Genomic DNA, 14,806 nt, shown 5'->3' with positions numbered 1-14,806 from the left:
AGCCGACTATTTTGTTCATTAGTACAAACTAATCAAGAAATAATTCTGCACACCCACTATCAATCGTTCTAATGAATTATTTGTTTCTAATCAAAACTTACAGCGCAAACAAGACTACATAATAAGATGTTCAAACTGCATAATCATTTCTATAAAAGAAACTATGTCAGAAGTAATCCAATTATGAGTAATATTTATTACGCAGAACACAACTGTGAGCATAAGGGGATAAAGCACAATTTAACTATGTAGTTTCGATAGGAGCAGCTTTGATTGTAATTGGAAACGCTGAATAGAGAGTTCCCGCCCTTTTTGGTACTGTGTGTTTTAAATTTTTACGTCTAATCGAACAGTATTTGCCACCAATGAGTCAAGGACGATTGGACGGACTGTACAGTATGTCGATTGAAAACGGTGTTGCTAATGAACCAGATCTTGACGGAGTAATTCAGGACGTCACAGTTTTGAAAGCGAGAAGGTTCACATGATTATGACATCGCCAAAATTACATAATCTGTTCGTGTTAATGAGGAATCCTCTTGTTTTTAGCAATCATTTGTAACTTTCATTACCATACAACTCGAGTGAATAATTACGGGATTTAAATATTTGATTGTTCTATGTGTGCACTTATATGGGCGCGGCTTTGTATGACTTTAAACGCATGAAAAATTTCCTTCGAACCGGCGCTGCTCGGCATTATTATTCTGTTATCTCACATGTAAATCCAATCAAATCAAACTACGTAATAACAAAACATACATTATAAAATTTGTATATACACTTAATCTTATTGGACCACTTGACAAGGTGGATTTAATTCCAGTCCGCATTATATATTGAGATTAGGTTGTGAATTAAATTCAAGGCGTTGTTACCAAACTACATTGTCTCTAATTATGACAAGACATCTTTTATTCTCGCAAGATAAAATAACTCAGACTGGTCTCTTTGGCGAGCATCACTTAGTGACAGACAGTAATCATGTTTGTATGTAAAATTGGCTCGCGCTCGTGCTGTTATATAGCAGCCGCGTGTCTGCTGGTGGCTCTTTTGCTAATCGCTTTCCTGACAATCTTTGGTGTTATTCCAATTGAAAATGGGGACATTCCCGCTGGCGAGGATTGGATGCGTCCGGAAACGACGATACCTCAAGGAAGACTCAGAGGTATAAATATGGTCACACACCTTGGCAGAAGATTCTCTGCCTTCATTGGAGTTCCGTTTGCCGAGCCACCGATTGGAGATCTCAGGTTTGTAGGAGTAATTCAGAGTTACAAGTTACCTATCGCTGCATAGGCGGTGCAGAAAACGTTGCCCGGACACCCGGACGGAGATAAAATCTCAACTCGCCGATTCTGAGCCTGAACGACGTTACCTGCGTTACAATTTCTGCGAGCTATCGCTCAGGACCTCACCGACAAGCTGCGAGTTTGAACTCAAGTCCTCCCCTTCCGAAGTCTCGCACGTTACGAGCTGCGCTACTACTTACAGTAATAATATACGGTATCCATAGTAAACTGATAATGGTACTTACGATGATACTGTAATTGATTGGGCAAACTTTGGTTCATATATTCCAAAGATACAAGCAGTTAACATACTCGTACATCAACACGAGTTAATCATGCAGTGAGGATTTCTCAACTCCCCGAGTTCATACTATGTATTTTTTACTTGTTCAGAATGCATGGTATGAGCTCGGGAGGGTAAAGGACCTCACTTTATTGATAAGATTTTTTTCTCTCAGTAAGAAGATATTGTCTGACCAAATAAACAATCAAGGATCCGCATATGCGTACTGAAACCACATTGTTTTGCCCACATTTGCGTACTTTGCTTTTACACATCTCGATTTCTTCAAGAGTCCGCTAAACCATCGGTAATATCAGCTATCGACGGATTTTCTTTGAGTTGATCTGCATTGATCACAACTCGTAGCACTAAAATACATAATTGAATGTACTGGAGAGAATAACATGTTCAAAATCTACGACGAAGAATTGGCGGAATCATCTAGCCTCATGCTGGCCGAAAAATCACCTATCATTGGGAGTTTAATCGTCCCAAAAATACGGAAACATTAATTTCTCCCATTATTCCAATCCAGGTTTAAACAAGCCGTACCGGCGGGTCCTTGGAATGGGACTCTAGATGCCAGCCGCATGCCTAACGCATGTATTCAGAACGAGGAAAAGCTCATAGGGGATGAGGACTGCCTCTATCTCAATGTCTATACGCCGCAGGTATATCGCAATCGTATTGAATATATTTTGATAGCTGAAGGAAGTTATAGTTTTACCATCATCGTTTCAAATTTTTCATCTTAAAAAATGTACTAGCCGTAACAAGAGATTCAAGGATTTTCAATCGAAAGTACAGACATTTTGAGATTCATCTGTTTTCAGTAGTGAAACACCAGTTCAGGCTATCGTCTGATCCAACAGCACACAAGTTTAACTGTTCATTTTACATACGATTTCAATACTGCCAATCAAATTGAGGCAATGTAGAATCGATTTTACTGTTCAGCTTTGTTTTGATTCGTACACCACCCATTTGTTGGTAGACTTGTTTTATGTCAGTGGCATCTCCATTGCTTCAGAAATCTAACTTTCGCTCACAGATGTTTGAAGATTATAGCGTGTGTCGGACGCGCGGATGGGCAATTTCATTTACATCAGTGGCGATATCTGATTCGTGTGATTACAGCGCACGCTTATTCATTAGAGATCGCCCACTTTCCGCACTAGCAACGCAATATACTAATTGTCACACAGATGGGTACGAAATACAGCATATTTTTAGTGCTTTAGATTGAATAAGAAATTTCTCTGATTACATCGTGAAGGTTGATTTCGAGAAATAAACAGATCCTCAATCGTTTGAATTTGTTCAACCATACCTACAGTTCTTTATCGTACTCGAAATATTTTGGTTCGGACAACGCTAGAGAAACTGAAAATTTAGATCTCATTGAAAAATTTTCTACGGAGTTCAAACCTCTGATATCATCTTTTTTTTTGCTCACAATAAATCAGACTGTTGTGCAACATTACCCAAAATCGAAATCATGAAGTTTTGGTCCATCGATCTTGGTTTCTCCTCGCTGTTCCTAGCTCCTTAGACTGCGTACAGACTAGAGCATTTTTGCGCGCAATATACTCAAGTTTGGACGTGGGTTCAGAAATGCATGTTTATGCTGTCAGCCTGCAACATTGCGATATACGTATAGAAGAAATCAGTGAATGACGTGCAGAAAACAAGTGTTATCTCTTTATGATACATGGTTTATAGTTTATTGTTGGTGCACCTATTTGCTTTGCTATCATTTCTTAATTTATAACATGAAGAATTAAATAAGACGGGTGCATGGTGATTATTCAGAATCATGGTCTACGGTCGACTTACATTAATGAATTCTGAAATGGAAAAGCAAATAATTACATTTTTACCAATCTACCGCATAGCTTCCTAGTAGCCCAAATGCTACGTTACTGCCAGTGATGGTCTACATCTATGGTGGACAATTCAGGTTTGGAACGAGCACTCCTGACCGATGGAGTCCAGAATTTCTTCTTAATAAAGACGTGATTCTCGTAGTTCCGAACTATCGTTTCGGAATACTCGGATTTTTGAGTACCGCCGACGAAGTATCGCCTGGAAATAATTTACTAAAAGATATAGTTGAAGCTTTGAGATGGACCCAACGAAACATCAAATATTTCGGTGGTGATCCAAATAAAGTAACGCTCTTCGGTGGAAGTTCAGGCGCCGCCTGCGTTCGTCTTTTAACCTTATCTCCTTTAACAAAAGGTGAGCAGAGTTGCTTACTTGAATTGAAATACACCTATGACATTTAGTGATCATCTGTCGGTGGTGAATGTGCCCGAGTTATTGTTACTACAGCGAAACTGATACTTTTGATTGTAAGAGAGTTCAATAATGACATTGAATTAGTTTTCACTAAATAGGTATTAAATACTTGGCATTTCAACTTGACGAATAACCGCACACTTTTTTCAGGACTCTTTCACCAATTCATGACACACAGTACACCGCAACTCTATCCTCCTGTTCCTGAACCGTATTCGGTGGCCGCCACGCGTGCCACGAAGTTGGGCGAATACCTTGGTTGTCCAACCAACACGTCAACCACCCTTGTTAACTGTCTCAGGACTTTCAATGGGTCATACTTGTACGAAACAGACGTGCTGTTGAAGGATGTAAGGACGGCCAGGCCTACTGTTTGGTATCCTGTAGTCGAACCTGACGTAGAAGGTGCACTTTTTACGGATACTCCAGCGAATATCATTGCCAATGGAGAACAGCATGATTTGCCGTGGGTGGCCCTTGTAACTAAGGAGGAAGGAATTGTTGTAACTGCAGGCAAGTATGGGTGGATCAACGAGAAGTAACGAATATTCCTATAGGTGTCTATATCGCACAGAGATGTCAGGTGACATACCAGGCTCTGCATATTTGAAGAAACTTTATCGGTAGTCGTTTTTTCTCAGTAAATGATCCTTTCTGAAACTTGCACTTGTTCTTCATTTCAGTGTACTATAATAGGCCAGAGTTGTTCCAGCAATTTTTAGACAACGTGGACTCTGACTTAATCAGCATCTTGAGACACGACGTTTGGTCAGCCGATGTCGATGCCCAAACTGCTGCTCTAAAGTCTCGTTACTTGAACGATCTAACTGCAGACAGAAAGTTGGTGAGAACTGGAACAACTGACGATAAAAATTCAAATTCCATCAATTATGGCATGTTTGATGTTGCTTTCAGCTACTACACAATTTGACTGACATCATCACTGATTACCTGTTTACCTACCATATTTACAACGAGGTCAAACAACATGCAAACAACCCTGCTTTCAAGAGTCCCGTATACTTTTGCACTTTTGACTACCAAGGCACTTTCAGCTATAGCTATAAGTTTAGTGGTGGTAACACGGAGAATTGGGGCGCGGCGCACGGAGACGAGCTGATTTACCTTCTTCCTGGACCAAAGGAAATGTTTGCGTCACCAGGCTCTGAATATACTCAGACTGATATGAAAGTGGTCGACGCTATGGTGGAGCTATGGACATCGTTTGCTATCAACGGGTGAGTATCAGGCTATGAATAGATAAAAGACATCACGTCACAACCGCTTGTGTATCGACTATATTTGACTGTACAACACATGCTCAGGTTGCCGACTACTGCAGCTCTCAATGACAACGCAATTTGGGAACCATTCTCATCAGACGAAAAATATCTTCAGATCGGTAATGACAGCGATCCTGGAATTCAGGTTAAAAGTGGTTTTCACGAAGAGCGAATGCAGTTTTGGGAAACTTTCTTTGCTGCTAAAAAGTAGATTTAGTTTGAACTGCGGTTCCTTATCAGAATTCGTATTCTTTGTTTCAAAATAGTTTGTTGTGACTTGCCCGTCGAGGAAAGTGAAGGAGATGTGGGAATAAATATCTGATGCCTATCTTAGAACGCAATGTACAGAATTTAGTTTGAATACGTGATAACGATAATATTATCACGTAATGCGTATTCACAGTAGATTTTTTATTGATCCATCACCCCCATGTCGTATATATAACGTTCGGTATCATTGTCAGTGTTTATTGAGTAATATCAACCTGTGCCCTGGGATGTCTATTTGTGGCATTGAAAGTATGGTTCGATCGTTTTCAATTATAGTGAGCAACGATTTTATAAAAAGTTTTGGAATTTGTGTCCGGAAAAAAGTATTACCATGTCAGTAATACATGTTTGTTAAATTTTTGAATTTGATCTGAAATAAGCTTAAACGTACTTAGAATATTAAAATAATGAAACGATTAGTCAAATTTACAGCGCGCTCTCTGTCGAAAATCTGGAAGACTGATGCCAAGCGGATTTCCGTCAGTTAGTGCCGGCAGTGCACGGTGAGTCAGTCGGAAAATTTGACGTATAACACTCGATGCTGTTCTCTTACGTGGATGGTGGTGAGTACTGTTAGCATTGGGTGACACGATTAATACCATAGCAAATCACTAAGTGCAGGCATAAGGAAAATGGGAGCAATGTTAAGGGGGGCTGACGCGCCTCAAATCAGCTCTGTGAAATAACGAACCGAAAAGGTTGCTGATTTTTTTAAAATTACTACGTGTTTCGAAGATCAACTTCGCGAAAGCTCAATATTTTTGGAACATGTCTTCATTGTTTTCACAATTGAGACTTGTTTCAAATAAATAAGGTACCAAGAAATCTAGACGAGAGATTCTTGGAAATAGTCTCCAAAATATGTGATAATATCAGTAACCCGTTGTATCGAAAATTATAAGATTTGATGGGTTTTTGGCGAACAAGAAGAACACTCGAGAAACAGTGTTTTGGGCATAATTTAACGATGTAAACTATTGTTTGTACGTTTTTATTGAAAAAAAATAATTCAAAACCTCAATATTAAGAGACGTGAGCGTGATCACATTTTAGAAGTTGCTCGACTGAGTGTCGGCTGTACTAGTAGATAGTTGTTTTCATTAGATTCAGTGCCCTTGTCATGTACTGAATTCTCCACCCCGCAGATAGAAGTGCAGAACATGACGACCTTGCAGGGAAATGTTTATTTATGTAGTTTGCGTATCACGAAGCGTTATACTGTAATCTACGTAGTACGTAAATCTGTTTTCTCACATTTTCGATCTATGAGAAGAAGTACCAAGTATCAATTCATCAACGGCCGCGTTGGTACAACGTAAAAAAAAGGGTGTGAGTCCAACAGGTGAATTAATCGCCATGTGTATCCAATTTCACGAAAATATGCCAAATCCCAGTAAATCGAAGTTCTTCAGAAATCACGCCCGGACGTTCCAATGTTAATATTTTGGATATTTTTGTGGTAAAAGTATTCAAACAATAGTTCATATTTTTAAATCATGTCAAAACACCGTTCTTGGAATTGTTTTCCTTACCGAATATCCATCAATTCCTACAATTTTCGATACTCTGGTTTCTGATTCTTTCGCGTTTTTGGGAGAATATATCGAACAGTCTCTCGGTCGGATTCCTAGGCACCTCCTTCATTTCAAAAATAACAATGCTTAGAAGAATAATGAAATATTCGAAAAATCTTAAGATCCAGCCATGCAAGTGATCGTTTCAAGTAGCCTGGGTACTGTGTTTAGTGAAAGACTCAAGCGTCAGACACCGAACCCGTAGCATGGGTCAGCCGTGCAACATATTTTCGTTGCTTCAATTCACTCAAACACAACCCCGTTACGTGGATTAGCAGTACTATGCAATCCGATGTTTATATGATGCTGAAATTGATCGAGGTCACTTGAATGGTTTTGATCCACCAATCGTAATGACTCTGTTGTGTCAGAGCATAAAGCTATCGTTTCTCGTACGTGTACTTCATCATCCGACTATTTTGTTCGTCAGTACAAACAAATCAAGAAATAATTCTGCTCACACACTATCAATCGTTCTAATGATTTATCTGTTTCTAATCAAAACTCACAGCGCAAACAAGACTACGTAATAAGATGTTCAAACGGCATAATAATTTCTATAAAAGAAACTATGTGAGAAGTCATCCAATTATGAGTAATATTTATTACGCAGAACACAACTGTGAGCATAAGGGGATGAAGCACAATTTAACTATGTAGTTTCGATAGGAGCAGCTTTGATTATAATTGGAAACGCTGAATAGAGAGTTCCCGCCCTTTTTGGTACTGTGTGTTTTAAATTTTTACGTCTAATCGAACAGTATTTGCCACCAATGAGTCAAGGACGATTGGACGGACTGTACAGTATGTCGATTGAAAACGATGTTGCTAATGAACTAGATCTTGACGGAGTAATTCAGGACGTCGCAGTTTCGAAAGCGAGAAGGTTCACATGATTATGACATCGCCAGAATTACATATTCTGTTCGTGTTAATGTGAAATCCTCTTGTTTTTAGCAATCATTTGTACCTTTGATTATCATATAACTTAAGTGAATAAATACGGGATTTAAATATTTGATTTTTCTATGTGTGCACTTATATGGGCGCGGCTTTGTATTACTTTACACGCATGAAAAATTTCCTTCGAACCGGCACTGCTCGGCTTTATTATTCTGTTATCTCACATGTAAATCCAATCTCATCAAACTACCTAATAACAAAACATACATTATAAAATTTGTATATACACTTAATTTTATTGGACCGCTTGACAAGGAGGATTTCCCGTCCGTATTATAAATTGAGATTAGGTTGCGAATTAAATTCAAGGCGTTGTTACCAAACCACATTGTCCCTAATTATGAAAAGACATCTTTTCTTCTCGCAAGATAAAATAACTCAGGCTGGTCTCTTTGGCGAGCATCACTTAGTGACAGACAGTAATCATGTTTGTAGGTAAGATTGGCTCGCGATCGTGCTGTTGTATAGCAGCCGCGTGTCTGTTGGTGGCTCTTTTACTAATCGCTTTCCTGACAATCTTTGGTGTTATTCCAATTAAAAATGGGGACATTCCCGCTGGCGAGGATTGGATGCGTCCGGAAACGACGATACCTCAAGGGAGACTCAGAGGTATAAATATGGCCACACACCTTGGCAGGAGATTCTCTGCCTTCATTGGAGTTCCGTTTGCCGAGCCACCGATTGGAGATCTCAGGTTTGTAGGAGTAATTCAGAGTTACAAGTCACCTATCGCTGCATAGGCGGTGCAGAAAACGTTGCCCGGACACCTGGACTGAGTTCAAACCTCGACTCGCCGATTCGGAGCCTGAACGACGTTAGCTGCGTTACAATTTCTGCGAGCTATCGCTGAGAACCTCACCGACAAGCTGGGAATTTGAACTCAAGTCCTGCCCTTCCGAAGTCTGGCACGTTAGGAACTGCGCTATTACTTACAGTAGTAATATACGGTATGAATAGTAAACTGATACCGGTACTTATAATGATAATGTAATTGATTGGGCAAACTTTGGTTCATATCATCGAAAGATACAAGCAGTTAATATACATCAACACGAGTTGATAATGCAGTGAGGATTTCTAGCCCTCCTGAGCTCATACCGTGTATTTTTTTCTTGTTCAAAATGCATGGTATGAGCTCGGGAGGGTGAAAAGTCCTCACTTTATTCATAAGATTTTTTTATCTTAGTAAGAAGACATTGACCGACCAAATAAACCATCAAGGATCCGTATATACGTACTGAAACCACATTGTTTTGACCAGATTCACGTACTTTGCTTCAACACATCTCGATTGCTTTGAGAGTCCGCTAAACCATCGGTAATATCAGCTCTCGACGGATTTTCTTTGGGTCGATCTGCATTGATCACAACTCGTGGCACTGATATACATAATTGAATGTACTCGACAGAATAACATGTTCAAAATCTACGGCGAAGAATTGGCGGAATCATCTAGCCTCATGCTGGCCGAAAAATCACCTATCATTGGGAGTTTAATCGTTACAAAAATACGGAAACATTAATTTCTCCCATTATTCCAATCCAGGTTTAAACAAGCCGTACCGGCGGGTCCTTGGAACGGGACTCTAGATGCCAGCCGCATGCCTAACGCATGTATTCAGAACGATACAAAGCTCATAGGGGATGAGGACTGCCTCTATCTCAATGTCTATACGCCGCAGGTACATCGCAATCGTATTGAATATATTTTGATAGCTTGAGGAAGTTACAGTTTTATCACCATCGTTTCAAATTTCTTATCCCGAGAAATGTACTAGTCGTACTAAGAGATTCAAGGATTTTCAATTGAAAGCACAAACATTTTGAGATTCATCTGTTTTCAGTAGTGAAACACCAGTCTAGGTATCGTCTGATCCAACAGCAAACAAGTTTAGCTCTGTTTATTTTACATAGGATTCGAGTACTGTCAAACATATTGAGGCAATGTAGAATTGATTTTACTGTTCAGCTTTGTTTTGATTCGTACACCACCCATTTGTTGGTAGACTTGTTTAATGTCAGTGGCACCTTCATTGCTTCAGAAATCTAACTTTCGCTCACAGATGTTTGAAGATTATAGCGTGTGTCGGACGCGCGGATGGGCAATTTCATTTACATCAGTGGTGATATCTGATTCGTGTGATTACAGCGCACGCTAATTCATTAGAAATCGCCCACTTTCCGCACTAGCAACGCCATATACTAATTGTCACACAGCTAGGTACAAAATACAGCATATTTTTAGTGCTTCAGATTGGATAAGGAATCTGTGTGATTACATCGTGAAGGTTGATTTCGAGTAATAAACAGATCCTCAATCATTTGAATTTGTTCAACCATACCTCCAGCTCTTCATCGTACCTCAAATATTTTGGTTCGGACAACGCTAGAGAAACTGAAACTTTAGATCTCATTTGGAAATTTTTTACGGAGTTCAATCCTCCGATATCATCTTCTTTTCTGCACACAATGAGTCAAACTGTCGTAAAACATTACCAAAAATCGAAGTCAAGAAGTTTTTGTCCATCGATCTTGGTTTCTCCTCGCTGTTCCTAGCTTCTTAGGCTGCGTACTGACTATAGCATTTTTGCGCGCAACACACTCAAGTTCGGACGTGGGTTCAGATATGCATGTTTATGCTGTCAGCCTGCAACATTGCGATAGACGTATAGAAGAAGTCAGTAGATGAAGTGCAAAAAACAAGTGTTGTCTCTTTATGATACATAGTTTCTACTTCATTCTTGGTGCACCTATTTACTTTGCTATCGTTTCTTAATTCATAACATGAAAAATTGAATGAGACTGGTGCACGGTGATTATTCAGAATCACGGTCTACGGTCGGATTACATTAATGAATTCTAAAATGAAAAAGCGAGTAATTACTTTTTTACCATTTCTATCGCAAAGCTCCCACGTAGCCAAAATGCTACGTTACTGCCAGTGATGGTCTTCGTCTATGGTGGACAATTCAGGCATGGAACGAGCACTCCTGACCGATGGAGTCCAGAATTTCTTCTTAATAAGGACGTGGTTCTCGTAGTTCCTAACCATCGTTTCGGAATACTCGGATTTTTGAGTACCGGCGACGAAGTATCGCCGGGAAATAATTTACTTAAAGATATAGCTGAAGCTTTGAGATGGACCCAACGAAACATCAAGTATTTCGGTGGTGATCCAAATAAAGTAACGCTCTTCGGTGGAAGTTCAGGCGCCGCCTGCGTTCGCCTTTTAACCTTATCTCCTTTAACAAAAGGTGAGCAGAGTTGCTTACTTGAATTGAAATATACCTATGGTATTCGATGATCATCTTCCGGTGGTGAATGTGCCCGAGTTATTGTTACTACAGCGAAACTGATACTTTTGATTGTAAGAGAGTTCAATAATGGCATTGAATTAGTTTTCACTAAATAGATATTAAAAACTCGGCATTTCAACTTGACGAATAACAGCACACTGTTTTCAGGACTCTTTCACCAATTCATGACACACAGTACACCGCAACTCTATCCTCCTGTTCCTGAACCGTATTCGGTGGCCGCCACGCGTGCCACGAAGTTGGGCGAATACCTTGGTTGTCCAACCAACACGTCAACCACCCTTGTTAACTGTCTGAGGACTTTCAATGGGTCATACTTGTACGATACAGACGTGCTGTTGAGGGATGCAAGGACGGCCAGGCCTACTGTTTGGTATCCTGTAGTCGAACCTGACGTAGAAGGTGCACTTTTTACGGATACTCCAGCGAATATCATTGCCAATGGAGAACAGCATGATTTGCCGTGGGTGGCCCTTTTAACTAAGGAAGAAGGAATTGTTACAACTGCAGGCAAGTATGGGTGGATCAACGTGAAGTAACGAATATTCCTATAGGTGTCTATATCGCACAGAGATGTCAGGTAACATACCAGGCTCTGCATATTTGAAGAAACTTTATCGGTAGTCATTTTTTCTTGGTGAATAATTTTTTTGAAACTTGCACTTGTTCTTCATTTCAGTGTACTATGATAGGCCGGACTTGTTCCAGCAAGTTTTAGACAACATTGACTCTCACCTAATCAGCGTCTTGAGACACGACATTTGGTCAGCCGATGTCGATGCCCAAACTGCTGCTCTGAAGTCTCGTTACTTGAACGATCTAACTGCAGACAGAAAATTGGTGAGAACTGGAACAACTGACGATCAAAGTTCAAATTCCATCAGTTAAGTTGCGATTGATGTTGCTTTCAGCTACTACACAATTTGACTGACATCATGACCGATTACGAGTTTACCTACTTTAATTACAACGAGGTCAAACAACGTGCGAACAACTCCGCTTACAAAAGTCCCGCATACCTTTGCACTTTTGACTACCGAGGCACTTTCAGTTATAGCTATCTGTTCAGTAATCGCAACACGGAGAATTGGGGCGCGGCGCACGGAGACGAGCTGATTTACCTCCTTCCTGGACCAAAGAAATTGTTTGCGCCACCAGGCTCTGAATATTCTGAGACTGATATGAAAGTGGTCGACACTATGGTGGAGCTATGGACATCGTTTGCTACCAATGGGTGAGTATCAGGCTACGACTTGATAAAAGACATCACGTCACAACCGCTTGTGTATTGACTATATTTGACTATACAACACATTCTCAGGTTGCCGACTACTGCAGCTCTCAATGATAACGCGATTTGGGAACCATTTTCATCAAACGAAAAATATCTTCAGATCGGTAATGACAGCGATCCTGGAATTCAGGTTAAAAGTGGTTTTCACGAAGAGCGAATGAAGTATTGGGAAAATTTCTTCGCTGCTAGAAAGTAGATTTAGTTTTAACTGCGGTCCCTCATCAGAATTTGTATTCTTTGTTTCGCAATAGTTTGTTGTGACTTACCCGTCGGGGAAAGTGAAGGAGATGTAGGAATAAATGTTTGATGCCTATCTTAGAACGCAATTTACAGAATTTAGTTTGAATGCCTGATAATGATGATATTATCACATAATGCGTATTCGCACTTGATTTTTCATTGATCCATCACCCACATGTCGTACATACAACGTTCGGTATCATTGTCAGTGCTCCATCAAGTAATATCCACCTGTGCCCTTGGATATTCATTTGCGGCATTGAACATCTGGCTCGATCGTTTTTAATCATAGTGGGCAACGATTTTATAAAAAGTTTCGGAATTTGTGTACGAAAAAAAGTATTACCATGTCAGTAATCCGGGTATGTTAAATTTGTGAATTTGATTTGAAATAAGCTTAAACGTACTTAGAATATTGAAATAATGAAACGATTAGTCAAATTTACAGCGCGCTCTCTGTCGAAAATCTGGAAGACTGATGCCAAGCGGATTTCCGTCAGTTAGTGCCGGCAGTGCACGGTGAGTCAGTCGGAAAATTTGACGTATAACACTCGATGCTGTTCTCTTACGTGGATGGTGGTGAGTACTGTTAGCATTGGGTGACACGATTAATACCATAGCAAATCACTAAGTGCAGGCATAAGGAAAATGGGAGCAATGTTAAGGGGGGCTGACGCGCCTCAAATCAGCTCTGTGAAATAACGAACCGAAAAGGTTGCTGATTTTTTTAAAATTACTACGTGTTTCGAAGATCAACTTCGCGAAAGCTCAATATTTTTGGAACATGTCTTCATTGTTTTCACAATTGAGACTTGTTTCAAATAAATAAGGTACCAAGAAATCTGGACGAGAGATTGTTGGAAATAATCTCCAAAATATGTGATAATATCAGTAACCCGTTACATAGAAAATTATAAGATTTGATGGGTTTTTGGCAAACAAGAAGAACACTTCAGAAACAGTGTTTTCGGCATAATTCAACGATGCAAACTATTGTTTGTACGTTTCTATTTAAAGAAAATAATTCATAATCTCAATATTAGCACGTGAGCGTGAACACAATTTCAAGTTTGTTCGACTAAGTGTCGGCTGTACTAGTAGATAATTGTTCAGATTATATTCAGTGCCAATGTCATGTACTGAATTCTTTGCCCCGCAGATAGAAGTACAGAACATGACGATCTTGCCGGGAAATGTTTATTTATGTAGTTTGCGTATCACGAAGCGTTATACTGTAATCTGTGTAGTACGTAAATCTGTTTTCTTACATTTTCAATCTATGAGACGAAGTACCAAGTATCAATTCATCAACGGCCGCGTTGGTATAACGTAAAAAAGGGTATGAATCCAACAGGTGAATTAATCGCCATGTGTATCCAATCTCACGGAAATATGCCAAATCCCAGTAAATCGAAGTTCTTCAGAAATCACGCCCGGACGTTCCAATGTTAATATTTTGGATATTTTTGTGGTAAAAGTATTCAAACAATAGTTCATATTGTTAAATCATGACAAAACACCGTTTCTCGAATTTTTTTGCTTACCAAATATCCATCAACTACTACAATTTTCAATACTCTGGTTTCTGATTCTTTCGCGTTTTTGGGAAAATATATCGAACAGTCTCTCGTTCAGATTCCTAGGTACCTCCTTTATTGCAAAAATAGCAATGCTTAGAAGAATAATGAAATATTCGAAAAATGTTAAGATCTAGCCATGCAAGTGATCGTTTCAAGTAGCCTGGGTACTGTGTTTAGTGGAAGACTCAAGCGTCAGACACCGAACCCGTAGCATGGGTCAGCGGTGCAACACATTTTCGTTGCTTTAATTCACTCAAACACAACCCCGTTACGTGGATTAGCAGTACTATGCAATCCGATGTACACATGATCCGGAAATTGATCGAAGTCACTCGAACGGCTTTGATCCACCAATCGCGATGACTCTATTGTGTCAGAACATAAAGCTATCGTTTCTCGTACGTGTACT

The 14,806-nt window shown here is 39.7% G+C and overlaps 2 protein-coding genes across 2 annotated transcripts; both read left to right on the top strand.

Annotated features, from left to right (window-relative positions):
• The first annotated feature begins 880 nt into the window (after positions 1–880).
• On the top strand, positions 881–5,515 carry LOC124293737 (esterase E4-like). Its single transcript, XM_046735900.1, has 7 exons — positions 881–1,253; positions 2,111–2,246; positions 3,471–3,816; positions 4,027–4,389; positions 4,560–4,720; positions 4,792–5,114; positions 5,202–5,515. The coding sequence occupies exons 1-7, from the start codon at positions 985–987 to the stop codon at positions 5,368–5,370; spliced, it is 1,767 nt and encodes a 588-aa protein (XP_046591856.1). The 5' UTR covers positions 881–984; the 3' UTR covers positions 5,371–5,515.
• A 318-nt stretch (positions 5,516–5,833) lies between these two features.
• LOC124293736 (esterase E4-like) lies at positions 5,834–12,895 on the top strand. The gene is made up of 8 exons (XM_046735897.1): positions 5,834–5,992; positions 8,402–8,660; positions 9,513–9,648; positions 10,875–11,220; positions 11,431–11,793; positions 11,963–12,123; positions 12,195–12,517; positions 12,605–12,895. The coding sequence occupies exons 1-8, from the start codon at positions 5,968–5,970 to the stop codon at positions 12,771–12,773; spliced, it is 1,782 nt and encodes a 593-aa protein (XP_046591853.1). The 5' UTR covers positions 5,834–5,967; the 3' UTR covers positions 12,774–12,895.
• Positions 12,896–14,806: the final 1,911 nt, after the last annotated feature.

Source organism: Neodiprion lecontei, chromosome 3, assembly GCF_021901455.1.
Source record: "Neodiprion lecontei isolate iyNeoLeco1 chromosome 3, iyNeoLeco1.1, whole genome shotgun sequence".
NCBI lineage: Eukaryota > Metazoa > Arthropoda > Insecta > Hymenoptera > Diprionidae > Neodiprion > Neodiprion lecontei.
This window is presented reverse-complemented; position numbering and strand designations above follow the sequence as displayed.